At 36.8% G+C, this 24,087-nt stretch overlaps 1 protein-coding gene across 2 annotated transcripts in view; it reads left to right on the top strand.

The window, feature by feature from the left end:
* kcnq5.L (potassium channel, voltage gated KQT-like subfamily Q, member 5 L homeolog) overlaps nucleotides 1-24,087 on the top strand; it is a 290,294-nt gene that overhangs the window by 208,662 nt on the left and 57,545 nt on the right. For both annotated transcript variants that reach the window (XM_041563128.1, XM_018240565.2), the window contains exons 2-3: nucleotides 2,558-2,648; nucleotides 19,032-19,158. In XM_041563128.1, coding sequence (XP_041419062.1) covers nucleotides 2,558-2,648; nucleotides 19,032-19,158 — 218 coding nt within the window. The remainder of the gene's footprint in view (nucleotides 1-2,557; nucleotides 2,649-19,031; nucleotides 19,159-24,087) is intronic.

The following is a 24,087-nucleotide window of genomic DNA, read 5'->3' as shown; positions in this document are numbered from 1 at the left end:
ATTCTAAATGCAGCCCAGCAATATGCATTTTTTATAGGCATCCCAGTTTACTGTGGAGGACTGCTAACATTATGTTATGATTAGACATGAGAAAGAACCATGATATATACAAAGTCCCAAAGCAGCATAATATTAAATAATATATATTCTTTTCAAGGTTACCTCATCCTTCTTTTCTTTAACCAAGGGGTGATACAAAAATGTATACTTATTGCACACTTTAATGTTATTTACTGTTCAACATTCTTTTATTCAAATGGAAAAGGCTAAAGAGCACGCCATTTTAAATAGTGGTTTACGTGATAAATTTACAAGTCATCTTCTATGGAAGAAATCTTATGCTCTATACAGCACTTGTCAAACACTTTTTTACAAATGGCTATAACCTTTGCCATATCTCATCTTAAAGCATAAACAGTTGAAGTTAAAGCTGGTGGAAAATGTAAGCCGCACTACTTACATTATCAAAACTGTTGAAATATTTATTTTCCACCGTGTCTGGATGCCACTATCTGCTAAGCGAAACACTGGAGAGATAGCTTTTTGAGGGAGGTACTTCTGGAGTAGGGTAATACTATGTCGGGTAATGTTTTAATATGAAAATGTATTGGATATGTGGATCTTACATCCAAAGATTTCTAATGGTCCCAAAAAACACAGCAACAAGAGCTTTGAAGATAAGACATTACATATATCAGTCCAGGCTGGAGTAGCAATAATGGAAATTCTTGTCAGTGCACTATTTCTTACATCACAGTTAGCAGGCTACATACAGATTTATAATAAGCCAGATCTGTTAGCAGTTAGTCTGTCCAAAATAATGAAGACCTATTTGTACAAAGTGCCGTGTAGAATTAGCTCTTCTATGCTGCTTGCTGAACAGCCTCCTCTCAGAGCGACCACTTGATTGAACCCACCACTACTACTGCTGTTTCCCGTATAAAATCCTTCTCTCTTGCGCAGTGATCCCCAACCAGTAGCTCGTGAGCAACATGTTGCTCCCCAAACCCTTGGATGTTGCTCTCCGTGGCCTTAAAGTAGGTGCTAATTTTTTAGTTCCTGGTTTGGAGGCAAGTTTTGGTTGGATAAAAAACAGATGTACTGCCAAACAGAGTCTCCTGTAGGCTGCCAGTCCACATAGGGACTACCAATAGCCAATCACAGCCCTTATTTGGCTCAATCCAGGATTATTTTTCATGCTTATGTTGCTCCCCAACTCTTTTTACATCTGCATGTTGCTCACGGGTGAAAAAGGTTGGGGATCCCTGAGTCTTGCGGCTCCTTATATTTGGAATGCCATTCCTGAATCTCTCCATAGAGAATCCTCCTTCAATGTTTTTAAAACAAAACTCAAAGACTACCTCTAGGAGCACCTGGATAACACCTGAAATAGGAACTGGCACTTATATAACAGTGTAACAAACTGTAACCTACAGTACGCCGAATGGTGTCTGTAAATTACCCTCCCATTTAGACTGTAAGCCCTATGGGGAAAGGTCCTCCAGCCTTTTGTCTTCTTATTTCATTGACCCCTTGTTTGCTACTACTAATTTATTGTTTTGCTGTACAGTGCTTTGCCCTCAAGGAGCACTATACATATACATACATACATACATACATACATACATACATACATACTGTACATACATACTGATAGGGATTATCAACCAAGTCAATATCCCATTCCTAGTGATAAAAGCCAGTCGGAGTAGATTTTGTCTGCAAATTATTATTTGTAGGAATCACAGTTTGTCATGTCAGATAACTTGGCTGAAATATAGTGAACTAGCTAACCACATCTGCACGTATGTGATGAAGCATGACCTATTTGGATTAGCCTTTCCTTCGTTGCAGGGAAAAGATTACAGATATATTACCACCCACCCTAGATTGTGTATATGTAAATAAAATGATCACATTTTGTGTAACAAGTGGCCAATATACAATAAATACAAAATATTCTGTGTACAGTTTAAATAATATGCTAAAGTGTAATTATCTTAGAAGATCATGAACTTCATTTTTTAAATAGCATTGATTTTACCTAAATGTCATTATCTTTAAAACCGAGATAACTGATTGGCTGTGTATGCTCCAATAAACCATTCATTCAGTTGTATCTAGATTTTTTTGCTTTTAGCTGCATTGTTCTGTGATGGACAGGCAATAAAACACAGCTATGCAGAGATTATCTATTTACAAGGGAACATTATGACTGCCATTGCAGAAATTACAAGAAAGATGGTATAGTATAGTATATTTATTTTTAGATTTACAACGCTTTAAAATAGGCTAGAATGACTTTACAGCTTACAGTGGTCAGTTCCTAATGAAAGAATATATATATTATTTTGTCATTTTATGTGGTAGGAAAGTAATAGTCTTTTATGTTGTCAGCTGAGAGGAACACTCTCATTAGGTTTACTTTCAGAATGTCTACAATGCAAGGCTCAGGATGACTCAGCCATTGTTATGTGCCAATACATGCATTTTTGAGATTGAACCCATTACTAATTTAGAAAAGCTTATATATCTTACTGTTTTCTTTCTTTTGCAGTTTTCTCCTAGTCTTCAGCTGCCTGATATTGTCAGTGTTTTCCACAATCCCTGAACATCAAGACCACGCTTCATATTGCCTCTTTGTTTTGGTAAGTAAATATTCTATCACATTTATGATTGGCCTTAGATAAGTGATGCCAACCTCTTTATCTTTAATGCTTCTATAAAGCCGGATTAAAGGACTCTATGTTGAAATGCTTGTGTATACAGTGTGCATCTGACCTCATTGGAATAACAAAGCTACACTTAAAGGGGCAGTTCACCTTTAAGTTAACTTTTAGTATTTTACAGAATGGCTAATTCTAAGCAACTTTTCAATTGGTCTTCATTATTATTTTTTTAATAGGTTTTTCATTTTTCACCTTTTTTACTCTCCATCTAAAAAACAAATGCTCCGTAAAGCTACAAATGTATTGTTATTGCTACTTTTTATTACCCATTTTTCTATTCAGGGCCTCTCCTAAAAATAATCCAGCCTCTTATTCAAATCAATGCATGGTTGCTAGGGTAATTTGGACCCTAGCAACCAGATAGCTGAAAATGGAAACTGAAGCGCTGCTGAATAAAAATGAAAATAACTCAAAAACCACAAATTATAAAAATGAAAGCCAATTGCAAACTGCAAATTGTCTCAAAATATCACTCTCTACATCATACTGAAAGTTAACTCAAAGGTGAACAACCCCTTTAAATTACTTTTATTGCTACGATTTAATGGGTGTGTACCACAGTCACAGTATTGAACATCAAGTAAGAGAGTCTATCTTCAAGAAAAAAGAGCGTATAACTGCTTTCTGCACAGCAAAATTTCAGGCTTCACCTGGCCCTTTAATAAAAACACTTGGTGGAGCCCAAAATAGTACATTTCAGTGCTGTGGAAATGTACACTGACGTAAATACAGGTATGGGACCTGTTATCCATTATACTCGAGACCTGGAGTATTTCAGGTAAGGGATCTTTCAGTAATTTGCATCTCCATACCTTAAAGATACTTAAAATTAATTTAAACATTAAATAACCCCAATAGGATGGGGTTGCCTCCAATAACGATTAATTGTATCTTAGTTAGAATAAAGTACAATGTACTGTTTTATTATTACAGAGAAAAAAAGATATCATAAAAATATCAAAAAAAAATATTATTTATTTAATTATAATGGTGTCCAGTGGTGTAACTACATATTGCTGGGCCCCACAGCAAATTATTTTTCAGGTCCCCAAAATATCTAGAGGTTGACTTGTTTTACCAGAATTTATTCAAAATGTTAGGGACTCATGGGGCCCCTATACCTCCTGGGTCCCCTCTGCTTCTTCTATAGTTACACCCCCTGATGGTGTCAATGGAAGATGGCTTTCCCATAATTCAGAGCTTTCTGGATAACAGGTTTCCAGATTACGGATCCCATACCTGTACTAAAATAGTTGTGCTGACTATTACTATATATGCAGTATATAATGGATGTGCATGTCGGTCCCTGTTAGGTTGAGTAGAGTCTGCTTTCTTTATTTTTACACTTCTGCCGGACTTTTTTTTTCTAAAGTGTAGTTAAGAATAGGTTAGAAAAGACTGCATTCACATCAAATTTGCTGCTGATGTCACATGAAATCTGAGAAAATGTGTTACTGGAGAAACAATCAGCAGCCCAATTTTTTATTAGAGTTGATGCTGCCCTACATGGCTTGGTCCATATGGAATTGCCTTTTTGATGTATTTATTATTGAAGTAATATGCAATATGCATAATTTTGCAGCCAAAATGTTCCAGTTACTGAAACGATCCTAAAGGAGAAACAAACCCTTAATAAAAAAAACCCTGCCCCGTTACCCTACATAGACCCCCTCCCTCCTAGCCTAGCTAAATTCCCCAAACTCTTCACTTACCCTTCCGTGCAGATTCTGTCCAGTGGAGTTCATGGGTGCCATCTTCTTCTCTTTGGTAATCTTCAGAATGAGACCGGCGAAGCAGCGCATGCGCAGTTGGAGCAATTGTCTGCTTTGCGACAACTGCACATGCATCAAAACTCGAGAAAATTGTAGAATCGATGGTCTCATTTAGAAGATTACCGAATCGGCTGAAGATGGCGCCTGTGAACTCCACTGGACAGAATCTGCACGGAGGGGTAAGTGAAATGTAATTGGCATTTGCCTGGGGGGCAGCTAGGCTGGGGGGGAGGAGGGAGGGGGGGTCTATGTAGGGTAGGGTTTTTTTTAATTAAAGGTTTGTTTCTCCTTTAATTACTCGTACTTTGAAATGGAATGCTGTAATTGTGAATTGTGTTTAAACATGGTACTGCCAATTACAGACGTGAAGTTACTTATATAAAATCGTGCTCAAGTTCAGTAATCTCTAGCAACCAATGTGTGATTTCATTATTCTAAACATTAACTACAAGTCTTTAGCATAGAAAAAACAGACAAGAATTACAGAGGTTTGATTGATTTTGTATGTGTTTACTTTTTCAAGTGTGCACTTGTGTTTTGAAAAAAACAGCTACATCATACATATGCATATGCAATTGAAGAGAAAATGTTTTGCATTAGTTATAGATTTTTACTGCAATACATATGATCCTGTCGTTTGTCTTATTTGACAAACTGGTTATGCCCTGGTATTTCAGCAGTGGTTGTGATGAATAGCAGATTCCTCTTGCATTCCCCACTGGAACAGTATGTTTAGCTCTTAGAGTACTGGAACTAATAGGGGCATTTTTTAAACATCTTTTTAGATATGCGCATAATGCACAGTATGATATTAACAGGGCCTATTATAAATAATCGGATCACATCCAATACCATTTATATTTCAGGATTCCATATGCTTAGCTCAAGTTGGAAACGGCTTTACCCTTTGAGCACAAGTGGCAACTGGCTCAGCAGCCATTCACATGACAGTTTATAATGGGCAGGGAGTTTAATGCATATCTATTACCTTTAAGAGTCTGTAATGGTTGTGGTCCAGGGCAGCAGGGTTAAAGAATTCTATAGGGTGTGGGGAAAGCACAAAAAAATAGTAAGCAACTAGGGTTGCATGGGGGGGGGGGTTAGCCATAATCCTAAATTAAACCACATACCGTAGATGAAGTTGGAGAAAAAAAGAACTTGTGAATTAGGGATTCAGAATGTGGCATGCAATTCCTGATATCAGGGACCACAGAAGATAGTTTTGCTTGAGGAGACTTTGAGAAATTGTAACAGGGGTAAATATCTGGGGGGGGGGGTCACGGCCTTCCTTACCCCCTTGTTCTGACGGCTATCCTTTTATGTCATACGGTGGGATTTATGAGGTAGATACAGAGGAGATTGAAGTGTTTGGTAGACAATGCCAAATTGTAGGGACTAAAGTGGGTAGAACTCAAAGATAAAAAAATAAAAACCATTGGCATACACTGGGAATCCTGGTGTGCTGGGATAGACACCTGTGTTGGGACAGACACTCAAGTAAACTGGATGCTGTACATTTAAGTCATGTAAGCTGCACATACAAAATAAGTTATAGCTCAACTAGGAGACAAATAATGTAATATTTAGGCAAGGAATCACAAAGAGACGATATTCAGCCTCTATGGTAGTGAATGAGGCTACATTCTGACTTGTTCCTTTAAAAGATGTCGCTTGCAATATAGCTTGAAAGTTTAGGATGCATCAAATGGTGCAGTTGGGATGAGATGAGCACACAGGCAGTAAACAGGCTAAATAACATGTACTTTAAAAAATAAACTTACTGCACTTGACTTCACAGTGGCCTGGCTCTGACACCTCAGGCAACAGAGTGTCCCCAACTACCGCTTCATATGATATGCATAACCACAAAAAGTCACCCCTTACATTCGATTAGACTTTGAATCATCTAATAATAAATAGCGTGCAAAAGGATATAAAGTAAATTGGAGGAATATAATAAAAGTCAGCAACGGAAAAACTATTTGAATTACGAAAAGTTATGCCTTTGCAGCTTTTGCAAACCCGAAAACTGTTTAGCGACTTCTTCTGACAGTGGAAGAAAGTTTGTGAATTTTATAGTTTGCACCAATGCGCAATGAATGTAATAAAACTTCTTCCTGAAAAAGTTATGTTTGCTCCAAAAAAGCACGTCTTAAAAATGTGCAATGCTCAATTTAAACAGTTTAAGGTAGAATATTACATTGCGAAGCACAAATTTTTATTCTTAATTTGTGATTGTTTTGCTTTTTGCAACTTATTACATTCCCTCAAACATGCAAACCAATGGAACACTAGGAGGCACATTTATCAAAGGTCAAATTTCGAAATCATGTGAGTTTTTAAAAACTCCCCTAAACTCCCATACATTCAAAATTCAACCAATAAAAATGTGTTATTGAAATTTAATTTTTTAAACTCGGATGAATTAAATCAACTTGAAAACTCGAATCCAATTCTAATCGAATTTGATTCGAATTCTAAAAACCGAATGTCAGGAAGGCTGCAAACAACTGCAAATTGACCACTTAAGGTGGTCATAGACATAACAATTACGATCTTTCTTGGGAAAGATCTTTTCAAGAAAGATCGTTCGTTTCAAAACACACATGTAGAGCTGAATTGTAGAAACAATAGAATTCTATCTGTATCTGACAAATCAGCACTAACAATGGCCAATGTTCAGGCACCCGATCAAAATTTTCCTTCCAGCCCGATCAACGAGCCGACCAATATCCAAGTCTTCTGCCAATATCGGTCGGCTCTTTTCCCACCATACACGCACTGAATATCATAGGAAAATTGGTTACGTACAATATTATCTAAGCGTTTATGGCCACCTTAAGTTTGGATCAAGTACAAGGTACTATTTGATTATTACAATCTTTTTTAAAATTTTTGATTATTTAAATAAAATGAAGTCTATGGAGACAGCCTTTCCGTAATCTGGAGCTTTCTGGATAACAGGTTTCCGTTTAGCAGATACCGTACCTGTACATTTATATTTTGATGTTTTTCACTTGGGAAACAAAAGTTAACTATTTTGGGAGGTGTTTGATTGTGGTTTCATTTTAGAAATTTCTGGATATGTGCAAGAGGGCCTTATGTTAGATTTCATGTGGATACCCCTTTTTTAAAGCCTTTTAAATAAAAGACAGTGTAAATACCATGTGGTAGATATGATCACATATAAAAATAATTTAACCAAGAAGAAACCAAGTGTATTGTATTTGAGTGTGACTTGCTGATTCTATGGTTTCTATAAAGAACTTTAATCCAGATGCCTCAGCCTTAGATGCGTGTTCAGTAGATTTTCTTCCACCTTCTATGTACAATTCATTACTGCAGACTAAATAATGTCTAGAACCTAAAGGCTTGTATTATTATTATTACCATCAAAATGAGTTTTCACTTCACGGAAAAAGCTGTTTCACTCACATACTGTATATATACATAGCTATATATATGCCTCTGTGACTATTATTACCTTTTGTTTTTAATATTAACTTTCCATATCAACAATGCATTGTAGGTACCACTTGTTTTAAATTACAGAACCAACACTTAAATCATGTGATATAAGCAGGAGAAACATGTGCCCGTTTTTCTTAATGAATTGGTGGCTATTTAGTAAACATTAAACATTGCAATGTTTTTTTATACACTTCATTGTGTAAATACTGGATATAAAACACATACTGTACATTGTAGCTGACCTCTAATGTCTGCACCAGATTTAAACAATCAGTGAAGTTTTGAAAAAGGGATATGCTTGCCAGCAGCGATTCCGGTGAAGAAGCCGTCTGATGCAGCTTCTGAAAATGCCGCCCACATGGGCTTACCCATGTGCAGGGGAGGCATCCGAGGTAGGAACACTAGTGCGGAGAGTGCAACTGCGCTCTCCCGCACTAGTAAAGCCGAATTTTCGGTTTCAAATACCGGAAATTCGGCTGTTAAAAGTACAGAAGCGGCTTTTTGCCTCCCCTGGAGTATCTGGCGCTGCCGCCTGTGGTGAGCGCCTCAGGCTGCCTCATTGGCCGAGCGCCCCTGATGCTTGCTATCATTTCACATCCAGCTGGCTTCTGTTTTTTAATATTGGGTGCTTTTGTCAACTTCATGAAACTGGTAATAAAGTTGACATTTACTTCTTAGCATCACACACAGAGTTGTGACAAATCCACGTCTCTCCTGCCTACAAACAGGGAAAAACAACATGCAGCCAGGATGTGAGTGGTCATGTTTCTTCCATATACTGATTTTGTGCCAAGGCATAGGAGCTTGGGCTATTTTGACACTAATTAGTGGATGCTATGGATACTGCATAATAATTTGTCAGACCACTGACATTCTGTTAAGTTGTGAACAATGTTGACACTCTTAGAGCCTTCTGTAAAGCTTCTTTATGATAAACATTCAACCACTACAATGCTGCACAAACATAATCTCACTGTAGCCAACAGTATGCAGCAACTCAATGTTATTAAATCTGATACATGTCAGAAGCAAAAGTAAATACACGTACAGTATGGGACCCCTTATCCGAAAACCTATTATTAAATGTTGTTTGACCGACAGATTTAAAATGGCATAGTAAAGTAGAAACTAGACCTACATTTCATATGGGGAATAATGAAATATAGCACTAGCAAAGCTTTTAGTTTGGTTAATAATGTATTTACTGGGTATACAAGCATCATAACAAAATTAGACAGGTGCATAAATGTGGGCAGCCCTACAGAGATATTACATTAATACTTAGTTGAGACTCCTTTTGCAAATGTAACAGCCTCTAGACTCCTATTATAGCCTTTCATGAATGTCTGGATTCTGGATGGCGGTATTCGGATATCGCTGAATTGTAGAACGATGTACAGATACACCATCTGCAGCAAGATGTTCTGGGTTTTACAGCAACTGTGCCTGTAGCTTTCCATTTCCTGATTCCATTCCTTACATTTGAAACTGACAGTTTAAACCTCTGAGATAGCTTTTTGTAGCCTTCCCCTAAACCATGATACTGAACAATCTTTGTTTTCAGATCTTTTGAGAGTTGCTTTGAGGATCACATGCTGTCACTCTTCAGAGGAGAGTCAAACAGAAGCACATTGGCCACCTTAATTGTTGCAAAGCCAGTTTTTCACATTTGATTTAATTACATACAACTGAATACTGCTTCACTAAACATCTTTGTTCAGAAAACATTCCAGTACTCAGATGTTTGTGGGAAATGAAAGACATACCACTGTTATCTTTTTTGTTGAAAGTTGAGTAAATTATTATGCAGGCTGAGAGTGGTTTCCAAACGTTTTCATATGACTGAAAAAAAAAAATCACCTGACCTCATACACAGTAAAAGGTTCCATTAAAAAAACAGCAAAAGTAATGTTTTTTGATTAGTAAATAGAAGCTTGATTTAAAGACTCATTTAATATTCACAAGAAATGTCAGATAATGCGCATTGGTAGATCTCTGACTGCACATGAATGTCAATGTACAAGTTTAGGTCAGTTAAAACTTGAGTTGCCAAAGGTTTCTTAAATCTTTGCAGCTGTCCCTAAAAGACCTGCTCATTGCCTCAGCTGGTGAGGTTGCGCCACCAAGTGTCACACAGCAAAGAATAATTGGGGCTTCGCCAGGGAATGAATAAAAAGCTTATCTAATGTATAAAATAAAAAGTTTGCAGTGTACATAGTAACAAATAAGTAACCAGCATGGAATATTTTCATTGTTCAGTCAATATAATTATTATTATTAAGCAGGCAACGAATAGCAAATAAATTATCCAATAAACTTGGAGCAAGTAAATGTATTTTTTATTACATCTGGCTACGCTGGCTTTATTTTTAGTCCTCGTAAATCAATGATTAAATATGTGTTACAAACAGGCTGTACAAAGTACGAACTTTAAACAAAAAACTCAGTGTCGGTTGCACTGCATATGTATATTCCAATATATTTCGGTTTATGAATGTATTCTTTTTAACTGGAATGAATTTGTGATTGTAGATGATAGTACTTTTAAAGCAATATAATTGTTGAAAAAATCAATGTAAGAAATCACAGAAACATCACTGAGAGACTGCTATGACTAGTAATATGTTACAAGAATGGTGGAAATAACGGAAAAAAATATATATATATAATTTGAAAAGAATGCATAATATAAAAATAATCTGACAATTGATCTACTAGCATGCATTGGTAAACACTACTATTTAGGTTATAGCATATATTTCCCAAATTAGGAAAGTCTGTATTCACTAATTTAGGAGGTCTTACAGACTGGATTTGGATAATGTTTGGGGTGTCAATGGATGTAATGAATGTGAACTGGACAGATAGTTGGGAGAAGTAAAAGTCTGGAAATTTGGGACTAGTGCTTTAGTAGCACGTAGTGATGATGTTTTGAAATAACCATAAGCAAAGTGAGTCAATATTCATGTAAATTCCCCATTGCACTTGGGAGGGGATGATTTATTTACACATTATGACCTTTTGTGATTGAAGAATTAATTTTTTGTTATAGCACAGAAAATATTTGCCTGAATATTTTTTCCCCTGAATGAGATTTGCATCAGGGAGTAAGGATCTTGATGGTTGATAATGCTCACTGCATTAAAAAAAACTGCTGGGAATCTTTTTTAATTCCCTAGATTGATCTATAATAAATCTGCCTCCAAAGTCTCTCTTCTGTAGGTATAAACTCCAAATTTTGGGATATTCCATTTAGAGGCCAGTTAAGTCCTCGTGTCAGCTTCACAGTATTTACATGTAAACCCCTCTCAAGGGCAAGATATACAGTAAGGCAGAAATCTGATGATCATGTGTTCATTACAGAGTGTACAAGGAAGAACACAGTAGGTCTCCTGAATTAACATAATGTAACACTACTAAACATACTGAGACATGGTGCAATAGTCTTGTCAAGTTTCTCTTAATTAATGTGACAGTCACACTTTTAGAGCTGTCATCCTGCTCTCACACTGGTAGAGCATTTCACAGGTACCTGCCTGACAGCCACCTGCCTGTTCTAGAAGGGAACTGCAAAATGGAAATCCTGTACTTTCCTCTTCCCCCTTTACCCTACTGAGCAGCATCAAAAGGGGTACAATCAGGAAATGAGCAGGAAAGATCAAACATCAGGAACAGTGTAGGAATAGGTAGGACCTGTCAAGCAAGTGTCATGCAAATATTTTTCAGTATGCTACTTATTTTGCTGATGCATTACATCCAGTTTGCTAATCATAAGTAGACTCTCACAGCCCATAAACAATACTTATATTATCATTTTAAATGTAAAAAAGTCCCCTTGTTTTGTATAGGTTTTGTTTGATTTACATTATTCCGTTACAACAAACTCAAATCATCTGCAAAACAACTGAAATCATCTGTATAGCACCAGCAAAAGTAGCAAAAACAAGTTTTGAAAGCCAAATATACGGGAGAACCACAAAGAAACATAAATTCACTTGTTCTGTACTATTCTGCCAATGAATGAGTTGCAATGCTGCTTTGGTACCTCTCCTTGGAAGGTTTAATACCACATCAAAGCTCCAATCTTGCTAATACAATCAACACCTAACTTCTTGACATCACTGCGGATTATGATAAACAGATTATGCTGATTGGAGGAACATTCCAGAGGATATATTCTCGAAGGAATTTATTCTGAATTGAGAAAGCCAGTTGGATGATTGGTGAAAGGAAAAAACACAGCAAGTCCAGTTGATTTGAATTATTTCTACAGATATCTGTGGTCTATAATTTATGGTAGGAGTTTGGCGATGTATCTTCCCTGTTTCAGCATGATAATGTCCCCATGCACCAAGGTCAGTGCAGAACTGGGAGTGGAAAAACTTGACTGAGCTTTGAAGACAACCTTTCTGAACACCTATGAGATGAATCAGAATGCTGAATGTAAGGCAGGCATGATATATTTATATAGAGCTACTAGCTACATTAATATTATAAATGGAACAACAAACTGCAATAAATCAATTATACATTTTAATTGTGTATGTGCAGGTCATCTTCTCTAACAGGAAGTGCCAAAAAAAAAACCACAGTGTTAATGCCATACGCTTGCATTTCTGTTTCTTCTGATTTTTTGGCTTTTGTTTTTTCCTTCTCTTCTTCTTTGCTGGAATCGTTAGTAGTCATTGAAATGTATTCAAAGCAAACAAAGTCTATTACTTCTGTTCTTTTTCACTTTCAACAGCAATTTTATGCTGTCCGTGGTACTGGACAAAGCAGACATGTCTGTCCTTTACTTTGCTCTGTCTCTTCTAACTGCTTTGTTCACCTGTCTGGAACATACCATACAGCTGTGAAAGCTAATTACCACTCTTTGTAGAGGAAAATCTGTGCCTCACCAGAGTGCAGAGCTCAGAGTTCAATTAATGGGTATGCAGATGAGGCATCAGCCCTTGTTATGTTTTGAGATTTTAGTGTGGGGTCAGTTTACCTTTTCACTGTGTCCTCCAACTGTTTCCTACTTTCTTATCAGCTTTTCGTTGAATTCTCCTTCAGCTTGGTACGGGGGTTATACTAGTAGTTCAGTTCCCTCTTTCAGGGTATACTATGCTGTGCATTTTGTTTTTGTTTGGTATTTGAAGTTGAGAGATTTATTACTCTACTTTTAAACAAATATCAGTTTAAAATGCAGCTGTTGTGCATTCAAAATTGCTCCTCCAGCCACAAGTAACCTCACAAAGCACTGTGACTCTAAGAAGGAACATAAGCAGATATTGGCACGTAGATAAAGAAGGTGAGAATAATTAAAGATGGACCATGGGGTTAGGAAATTGTGAACGAATGCCACATAAAACAGATAGAGTTGGGTTTAGAATGAAGTATACCCTGAAAAAGGATGCACAAAGTAAAAGGGAAAATAGTAGAGAATGGTGTTTGGAGCAAGCAAAGGCTGAAAGAGGACAAAGGTTCTGATAAAGGTGCAGTGGAGTGCAAAATTTAAGAAGAACTTAGAAGAAAGTAAAACACATTGGAAGAAGGTAGAATATTCAATGAATGGCACATAAGTAAAAAGCGGAACATTAGAGGCTAAGGAAAAAAACCAAGATAGTAGCACTAGAGGAAATAAAGAGGGAAAGTTAAAAACTGTATTGGTGGGGTAACATTTTGTGACATTATTTTACATACCTCTACAAAGGCCCCCAAAGTGCTGCTTCTTCTACACTTTGGGGGATCTCAAAAGGTCTACTACTTTTCTACACAAGGCATGTGTATAAAGTAACCACATTAGGAAGGCCAATCATTTAAACAACCAGATGATGCCCTTATCGCCAATGACTAAGCTATCACATCTGCGTAAACACAGTAATTTGGCCTTTTTCATCCTACCTAATATCTCATACAAGCACTCAATATAAGTTGTGTCGGACTTGGGGATCTGGGGCCCACTGGGGCTGCAGCCTCAGGGTTCCCCACACACTCCAGGCCCCCACCCCAGTCACAACCCCCTCCCTGCAGCCATGATCACGCCCAGGGTGGGAGGGCAGTGGCCAGTGGCCAGGGTTTCAAGTGGTGAGCAGGTCTGGGTAAGTGGAGACCATGAGACCCTGGGACAACCAGGTTTTTTCCTGGTTTCTCAATCCTGAATATATGCATCACTATAAAACCAATTGTTATAGTAAAAATGCTAGAAAATAAGGGAATGAAGCAAAAAATCATTCTAATAATTATATTATATTATTTAATTATATACATTCTACAGTCAGATCAAGTATATTTCGAAAGTTCAAGGATAAATGTCTGATAGAATAACTTATTTATCTTTCTAGCTAATATTCATAGATTTTTTTGGTGATAATATCTATCTGTACTGCATTGATATTTTTGGACAGTTTGCCTAACATGGCGTTACTGCCCAACCGTTAAGGCATCTGTGGAGGTATTTTTAACAGATCCCACTGCAATTTCATCAGACTGTTTCTCCAGACAGATGTTGCAATTTCATCAAACTGTTTCTCCAGACAGATTTTGCAAATTTCGGCCACTGATCAAACCAATGGATTAATGCCCTTTGAATCTTGTGTAGATTGCGGCAGTATCCCACCAGTCAAACATTGATCTCTTTGGCAGTTAATCGGAATGAACAGGGTTTAATGATGTTCTTAGATTTGGCTTTCATTATTTTATCCCACCCAGGCCTGCATTTCTAATTGAAACAAATTAATCACACCATCGGTTCTATTTCAGATTGCAGAAATAAGGGATTGGGGTAATCTCCACTGAAATTCAGCCATTGTGTTTTTTAACTGCCATACAGTATATTATGGGACAATATAATCTATTTATTGGTAGCCCAAGAGAGAGTTGTCCCCTCTGCTGATTTGTGCACATGTGCATTTAAAAAATACCAACGTCCCTAATGATGTCTCCAGTAAAGAAAATGCCTGCTAGATTGTACAAGAAAATCAGGATTTCTGAAATCTCCCTTCTTTGGGAATTAATGTAATTTCAGAAAATGTGAGTATAAATATATATTTTTAAACCTGTGTAACAAACCAATCCAACACTGCCTAATATAAAAGCTCATTGGGTATTAACATTTGCAATACTCATTTGTGACTTCAAAACTCTCTAAAAACTAATATTTGGTTTGCAGACCCTAGAGTCCTCCAACCAAGCCTGGAACACCTAATTAGGTTACAATAAATTCTGCAGTAAACCTTTTAATTAAAGTGAAACTTTACTACTTCTATATTAAAGTTTGCGTTATTTGGTACACAGAAAGATGTCAATAGGATGCAATTTATTATTAAAACAAATGTGATATTTACTGCTAATTGGTGTTACAAATAAAGTTTGTGGTTTTTTTACTAGATATTAAGGGGCAGATTTATCAAAGTGTATAATTAAAGGAGAAGGAAAGCATAAAATAAAGCTGTAATTATTGGATATTAAATAAATATATTCTTACCAGCAGCCTTTTTTTCATTCACTTTTTCAATAACCCTTGATCTTAAATACTTTTAAAAATAATTTAAAAGTTGTTATAAGTGTATCCCTGCTGCATTACAGAAATCATTCAATATTTTCCCTAAAGAGACGTCAATGGACCTTTTTTTTTTTTAAACTTGTTTTTATTTATTATTGTAAAATCTTTCTGTTTCAAATGTACAATGTACAATTCATTTCTATAAGGATTATGAAGATTCATGTGGTTACATCAGCAGTATATAATTAGCATTTTAGTAACACTTCTAACTTTCAGCTCTTTTAAAATGTATATAGAGACCTTATGAGGAGTTATATTTGATAACAGATTCAATAATCCATTAATTTCATGACTTCTGGGGGGTGTAGTCTGGTTGTTCCTGCTGTAAGGAGATATTGTGACGATTCCGTGACCAGTGGGTGGTTTCTTAAAGGAAAACTATACCCCCCAAACAATGTAGGTCTCTATAAAAAGATATTGCATAAAACAGCTCATATGTAAAATCCTGCTTCATGTAAATAAACCATTTTCATAATAATATACTTTTCTAGTAGTATGTGCCATTGGGTAATCATAAATAGAAAATTGCCATTTTAAAAAATAAGGGCCGCCCCCTGGGATCATAGGATTCACTGTACTCACAAACATACCAACAAACCATACATGTTAGGTCACATGAGCCAATTAACAGACAGAGTTGTGTCTTTTGCTTCCACACTTCTTCCTGTTACAGTTAGAGTTGTAGTATTTCTGGTCAGGTGATCTCTAAGACCATCACCAGGCCTGGGCCTAGGGTGGCAAAGAAATAGGGGCGGCATGCTGCCCAGCCGCCGTTCAACTGCACCAGCTGCGCCGGCGTTTTTTCGCCGGCGCGCTGGGAAGGCGGGCGCTAGGACCGCGCGGCTTAGGGGTGCGCAAAAGTTAAATCCGGCGCTGACCATCACGAAATGCTGGCTAAAGGCAAGAGATGTAAAAGGGCAATATTTACTTAAATATATTTTCCAGTTTGGTAAGATTCTTTAATATGCCACTTAATATGATATGAACTATTTGTTGCTTAAGTGTTCATTTTGGGGGTATAGTTTTCCTTTAATGATTCCAGATCATACCATGTTGTGTATCTAAAAGTATATGCCATAAGGTGTCTAATTTGCTGTGGAAGAGATTTTATGTATGTTGTCCACGTGTTAAAGAATTTTGTTGTGTTTTGCTCTTTTCGGGTTAGTGCTTCCAACCAGTCCATATGGAAGATATGATGTCATTTTTTTTAACCAGCATTATGCATGGGGGTATCTAGCCATTGTTTCCTAGCTGCTTCCGCTAATCTTCCGATCGAGTTTTTCTCTGCTTTTGTTAATTGTGAATATTGTGCAGTGCTGCTAAATAAAGCCCATTCCATTTGTGTTTGGAGAGGTTTTCCAGCCATCTGTGCCCCATACGAAACCACTTCTTGCCAAAAGGTTGTAGTAAGGCCCATGGGTTATGTATTAGGTTAGCTTTAGGGGAGCGGCATCTAAGACATTTATCAGAGGAGGGATTTTTATATCTTCTAATTGGAGTCAGATATGAGTTATGGAGAATTTGGGCAGACATTTCTTGACATCTACTTGCTGGGAGTAGTTTCATAGTATTTATGTGATATTTTAAAATATCTGGTTTTGTGGTTTTTGGGACCTGCATGGGGCAGGCAGTGTATGGCACACACAGGGAGAATAAGGCAGGCAGAGTATGACACACACAGGGAGCATAGGGCAGGCAGAGTATGGCACACACAGGAAGCATAGGGCAGGCAGAGTATGGCACACACAGCACTACATGTTTCGGACCACTTGGGTCCTTCTTCTGGTGCAGTAAATGTAATACATATATCTTGCCAGAAGATGTAATTGTTTGATCACATCATTGGTGAGGGGTGGGAATGCTGGCTTTAAAAGCCTAGTATGTTGTTAACTGCACCAGAAGAAGGACCCAGGTGGTCCGAAACATGTAGTGCTATGCAACTTCAATAAATCATTTAGGAAATTGAATACATCTGCTCTCCAGTCAACCTTCATTCTCTACATGATACTTTCTCTCTGGATTTGGCAAAACCAGATCACTGTTTGATCAAGCAGCAAAGATTTTACACACGTGGCTTCAAATACTTTTCTATATGGCAGGCAGAGTATGGCACACACAGGGAGCTAAAACCTAGCCCATCGTCAGCTCCACCTTCTCCACTGCCCTCCATCAAAGCTCCCACCCTGCAACATCTATTCTGTTCAAAAGTTTCCTTGTGTATTGACATGCCATATTCAGCTGGGCAGGCTCCTAAAAGATCTGTGTTGGCAAACTACCATAAGAGAATTCAAAGACAGGGAAGATGCCTTTAAAGGTGCTTTTGAACTCTGCTTCAAAACTCTGTAGATTTATGGCAGATCAGCACACAGATGAACATTTGAACAGAATTCATGTTGGGTGGGGGAGCTTGAAGGAGGGAGAGAGGGGGTAGTCGAGGCAGGTGAAAGGGTCTAAGCATGGGCTCCTTTAAAAGTAGGTAGCATTTAAGGAAAAATTATCTACAGTATTTAACGTTTTTTAGAAGACCAGAAAAATTTGTATAAAATCAGGCAAATGTGTTTAAGTGCTCAAAGGGTATAAGTACAGGACTCTGTTTTAATTTGAAATACAATATTAAGGGGCCCATTTATTAAACTTAAATTTTTTTTTCTGGTTGAGGTTTTTAGGGGGAAAACTAAATTTTTGTAAAAAAAAACTCGAATTTTTGGAGATTTATTATACCCCAAAGCTGTTGAAAATCTGACTCGCCAACTCAAACTTGTCAAGGTTATGTAGAAGTCAATGGCAGATGTCCCTGAAGTTGTTTCTTGACATAGTGATCATAGCTGTATCTGAAAAATGTGGGGTTTTGTCCGATAATCTAAAAAAAGTGGAGTTTTCGCAGTGCAAACTCGATTTTACACCAACAAAATATTGATAATTGTGTTAAAATCGTGGAAGGGAGTTTGTTTTCATAAAAAATTAGATTAATTTGAGCTTTAGTAAATGTGCCCCTTAGTGTGTTAATGACAAGTGTTAAGCATTGCAACATTAATGTCACGCTATTGGGGGGCATGTGCAAGACAAGCTAAAGATGCAGATAATAAAGCAATAAGTGATTTGTGCATGCTTGAGGTGCAGATTAATTGGACTGGACTATTTACAGACAGGGCCATGGAAATTATACATCTGGTTAGTATTAAAACTCTTAATTTCAATAATAATCGACAGAGGACAGAAAGCCATTTGAGAACATCACGACAAAATGTTAGTATAAAATCTGTGAAAACATGCTTTAAAATCAGGAAAAAGATCCCATTGAAATGCATTATAAATTAGCGGGACCAAAAATAATGTGTAAAATGTGGGAAAACCTATAAGAACAAACCTTTCAGAGTGACTGCGGCATTGCTGTTGGTCAGAGGGTTAACATTACACATGGCATTTAGGAAAATCTAGGCCAGAGAATGAGTTGTCCAGTAGGAAATTGAAATGTTCCATTTAAAAAAAATTTAATTCTCGTTTATGTTGTAGGAATTCGTCATGATTGTCGTATTTGGGTTAGAATATATTATTCGCATATGGTCTGCTGGTTGTTGCTGTCGATATCGAGGATGGCAAGGAAGACTGAGGTTTGCGAGGAAGCCATTTTGTGTAATAGGTAAGCCAGCTCCTTTAATAAATATTGTGGTAAAATGCAGGAAAGTATATTTAGGTCCCATGAAGGAAGGAACTTATAGTAATGTATATGAACAGTAACTTAAGAACTTAAGGTAATGTATATGTATCACATTACATTGGGATATATAACATTTTCTTCCATTTTCCCAGCAGTTAGAATTTTAGCACATTTATTAACCTTTTCATTACATTTTGGAAAATTTGAACTTTTTTGTCAACATTATTAAAATTGCTAATTTATCAAATCTTTTCCCCACTGTCCAAACTGACATTTTGTCAGAAAAGTGTTCACTAGGTTAATGCAGTCAAATACGATTTTAAGACACCATTAACATACTAAAATAATAGACGAGTCCGGACCCAAAATTGATCAAAATAAAATAAAAAGGTTTTGGATTTAAACAGCAAACACCAGTTTCATACATTATAATAAAAAGTGGCTCCCAGCCTGTAAAGTGTCAGTTATCCTAGTAGGCTGGCCAGTCTCCTTTTATGAATTGGAATTTACCTGTAACACTTCCTTTAATAATGCCAAGGAGACAGTGATGGGAAGATAGCAAGAATGGAAGGGTTAAATGGTTGGACATTCCCGAATCATATGTATAAAGTCAACCACTTCAGCTTGGCATCTGTGGCAGTTGTCCATTGTTTTTTCTGCTTATCCTATATAGTATTAGTGGAGGTCAAATACATTTGATGCATTTGTATTTGTATAAATTTGAGTTGTATAAGTCATGGGAAGATATGAGGAATTCATGGAGATTGTCTGTTGATTCCTTTCATTGATTATCCTCCAAGTGTTTCTCTCCATTCAGGGTATGTTTGGTGAAAAGGGGCTCTTGGGGCAGTTACAATAAACCAGTAAATTTGAGATACAGGCTTAGTAGGACCTTTAGATTTTAAACGTTTTTTTATAAGTGGGTATCCCTCAAACTCCAGTGATAGAGTTTGGCAGTGTTCTGAGGAAGCATTTGTCGGTTGGAAGTAGGAGTGTAGCCTGAGAGGTGCAAATTTATCTCTGAGACCAGTATAGGACACAAAAGTCTCATCTATTGAGATGTAACTTAATTATCTAGTCTCCAGACCTGAAAATCATGGAGGTTAGTAAAGTAGATCAAGTTGGAATTTTTCCATAGTGAAAAGTCAGGAAGGAGGTGTTCACACCTGCTTTAAACAGGACCATTGACCAGGCCCAAAGTTTTGTATTTATTACTGATTTCTATACCAATATGTCTGATGGATCATGGTAAGGAGCATTTGGCATGGTTTATACAGAGCCTTAGAATGAAACCTGTACTTTGTTTCCCATTTAAAATTTCAAAAAAATGTTAAAGCATTGTTAAAGGAAAACTATACCCCCCAAACAATGTAGGTCTCTATTAAAAGATACTGAGTAAAACAGCTCATGTGTAAAACCCTGCTTCATGTAAATGAACCATTATCATAATAGTATACTTTTTTAGTAGTATGTGCCATTGGGTAATCATAAATAGAAAATTGCCATTTTAAAAATAATGGCCGCCCCCTGAGATCGTAAGATTCACTGTGCACATAAACAAACCACATGTAAGGTCACATGAGCCAATTAACAGACAGAGTTCTGCCTTTTGCTTCCTCACTTCTTCCTGTTACAGTTAGTGTTGTAGTATTTCTGGTCAGGTGATCTCTGAGGCAGCACAGATAGTGTCACGAAATGGTGGTTCAAGGCAAGAGATGTAAAAGGGCAATATTTATGTAAATGTATATTCCAGTTTGGTAAGATTTTTTAATATGTCATTCAATTTGATATAAACTATCTGTTGCTTAAGTATTCATTTTTGGGGTATAGTTTTCCTTTAAATGTTAGCATAGCAACCATGTACTGATTTGAATAAGAGACTAAAATATGAATAGGAGAGGCATGCATAGAAAGATGAGTAATAAAAAGTAGCAATAACTTAAATGTATAGCTTTACAGAGCATTTGTTTTTAGATGGGGTCAGTGACCCCTGTTTGAAAGCTGACAAAAATCCCAAGAAAAAGGCAACTAAAAAACTATAAAAAAATAAATAAAGAAGACCAATTGAAAAGTTTCTTATAACTGGCCATTCTATAAGATACTAAAAGTTAATTTAAAGGTGAACCCCCTCCCTTTAAATGATGAAGGCAGGGGATAACATCATATACTGCATCATCATACAAAAACTGATTATTTTTATAGTCAAAACCTTTTAGATATCGCTGCACAGGATGGGAATTAAAGAGTAGTGGATGGATCATTTTAAGTAATCCTGGAACATATAAAAAAGTTTCTATTAATAAAAGAACACAATCGGCAAGGATAAGGGAACTGGTGAAACATTTGGGCAGATGTATTAAGGGTCGAATATCGAGGGTTAATTAACCCTCGATATTCGTCGATATTCGACTGGCGAATTAATATCCTAATATCCAAGTCAAAGGATTTTGTGCAATTCGTTCGATCGAACGATCGAAGGAATAATCGTTCGATCAGAAAAAACTTGGAAAGCCTATGGGGACCTTCCCCATAGGCTAACATGGACTACGGTAGCTTTTAGGTGGCGAATTAGGGGGTCGAAGTTTTTTCTTAAAGAGACAGTACTTCGACTATCGAATGGTCGAATAGTCAAACGTTTTTTAGTTCGAACCGTTCAATTCGAAGTCAAAGTTGTAGTCGAAGTAGCCAATTCGATGATCAAAGTAGCCAAAAAAATACTTCGAAATTCAAAGTATTTTTTATTCTATTCCTTCACTCGAACTTAGTGAATGTGTAAGTAAGGGGGTTGTGTGTATCTTGTATATGCAGAGAACAGTTCTACTTAGAGAAATGTGATTGGATGGTGGTGGATCACAGTCATATCCCAAAAACAGTACCTGAACCATACATCCCATATACCCTGTTTTAGATGTGGTTATAACCAGACCATCATCTATTGCCCTTTCTGTGAATAGTACAAGTATGGGATCCATTATCCGGAAACACTTTATCCAGAAAGCTCTGAATTACAGAAAGGCCATTTCCCATAGACTCCATTTTATCCAAATAATCCAGATTTTAAAAAATTATTATTTTTTTTCTCTGTAATAATAAAACAATACCTTGTACTTGATCCCAACTAGATATAATCAATCCTTATTGGAAGCAAAACCAGCCTATTTGATTTATTTAATGTTTACATGATTTTCTAGTAGACTTAAGCAATGAAGATCCAAATTACTGAAAGATCAATTCTCCAAAAAAACCCAGGTCCTGAGCATCTGGATAACAGATCCCATAACTGTACTCAGTACAGGTCAGTGCAAATGTGCAATTACACAATATATAATAAAGAATGGCCTGTACAAAACAATGCCGCAGCCTTTGCTTCAACAATATTTTGCACACAATTAGTTTTTGCACAAATAAGTATTCTTTCCAGAGGCTTTGGTAAATGTACACTGCACACATTCACATGTATTAAACGTCTGGTAACTTGGTGTATCTAAGAAATTGTCTCTTACACGCTTTCTTTGTGTTTCTATGGATTGTAAAGTGATTTGATTGGTGAAATGAGCTAGAAAAAGCTTGAATCATCGCAAGCTATTCATTAAGAGAGAAAGTGGCCTTTCTGACAGAACCGTTGAGGTAGAGAATTGGAAACTGACAAGCAGACTTAGATATTGCTTTAGACAGGAGCAAAGAGGCTGTTAGGGAAAGGGCGAAGGAGGCAGAAACCTGGGTTTCTAATAGGTCAAAACATTTGAAATATTCACAAAAAAAGGTTAAAAACTGACACAAACTGTTCAATTCTTATTCAATTTATATGGATTTTTTAATTTTCTAAATTGTTAGCAATGAGGAGTACAATTTCTCGTTAGAGCGCACTATGTGCCATAGCCATAAACCAATTAATGGGTTGCAAAGCCAACTTACAGACTTAGGGCCAGGTTCAAGTTCAGGAGAAAAAAATATGTTATCATTTATTGCATGAAACCTCCATTAAAGTCTAAGAGAAAGTCTGGCCCTTAAAGCATAACTAAACCCTAAAAACAAATATGGTTCAAAAGGCCACATTTTATATACTGATCTTAAAGGTTTAACGTTTCTATAACTTTAATGACCCTCGTCTTCAAAGTTTTAACAGGAGCTCCTCATCTTGAATTTTGGAGTGTCTGTGACATGCACCTGCTCAATGTGCCTAGAACAGCTAAGCTTAGGGGTCATTGCAAATCATCAAGCAGAAAATGAGGTTTGTCATATAAGCTGATGCTACAAAACTGATGATTAAATTCTGATCTGAATTAGAATGTTTTCTGAGATGCCCTGTACTATATCTCAATTACTAATCAGCTTTGTATAGTGACATTTATATTTTAAATATAGAATATATTGTGAGTTGGTCCCTAAGCTCAGTAATTGATAGTAGCACAGAGCATGTGCAGTGATTTAGCAGAAAAGAAGATGGGGAGCTACTGGGGCATCTTTGGAGACACATAGCTTTACTGTTAAAGGGATGTGGTTGCCTTTGGCTGGTACAGAAGCCCAAAACATGATGTCCAAAAATAATGAGAAATCTTCTTCTTTTAGAAGGAACATAAGCCCAAACTGTATACTTAATATAATTTCTGACAAATGTTAGTTTTGGAACTGTTTAGAAGCATTTGAGATATAAATGCTTTATCAGTGTGCTGCTCTGACCTAATTATTTTTATTGCTACAGAAAACAACCCTGTTGTATGTTCATGCTGAAAACCGTCAGAAAGAGCAAGTAAAAGCAGTCAGTGACCCAAAGCATCAGTGTGGCCAATATTTTGAGCAAACTCTGCTTTTGAGGTTGTTCCCCTACCCGGCTGTGTAACTTCCTGCAGCACTGAGTTGCTTAACAATTGGGCTCTGCCAATGAATCATTTGAAGATTTTTTTGGTTAAA

This window comes from Xenopus laevis, chromosome 5L, assembly GCF_017654675.1.
Source record: "Xenopus laevis strain J_2021 chromosome 5L, Xenopus_laevis_v10.1, whole genome shotgun sequence".
Taxonomy (NCBI): domain Eukaryota; kingdom Metazoa; phylum Chordata; class Amphibia; order Anura; family Pipidae; genus Xenopus; species Xenopus laevis.
Note: the sequence above shows the minus strand (reverse complement) of the source record. Positions and strands in the feature narration are given on the sequence as shown.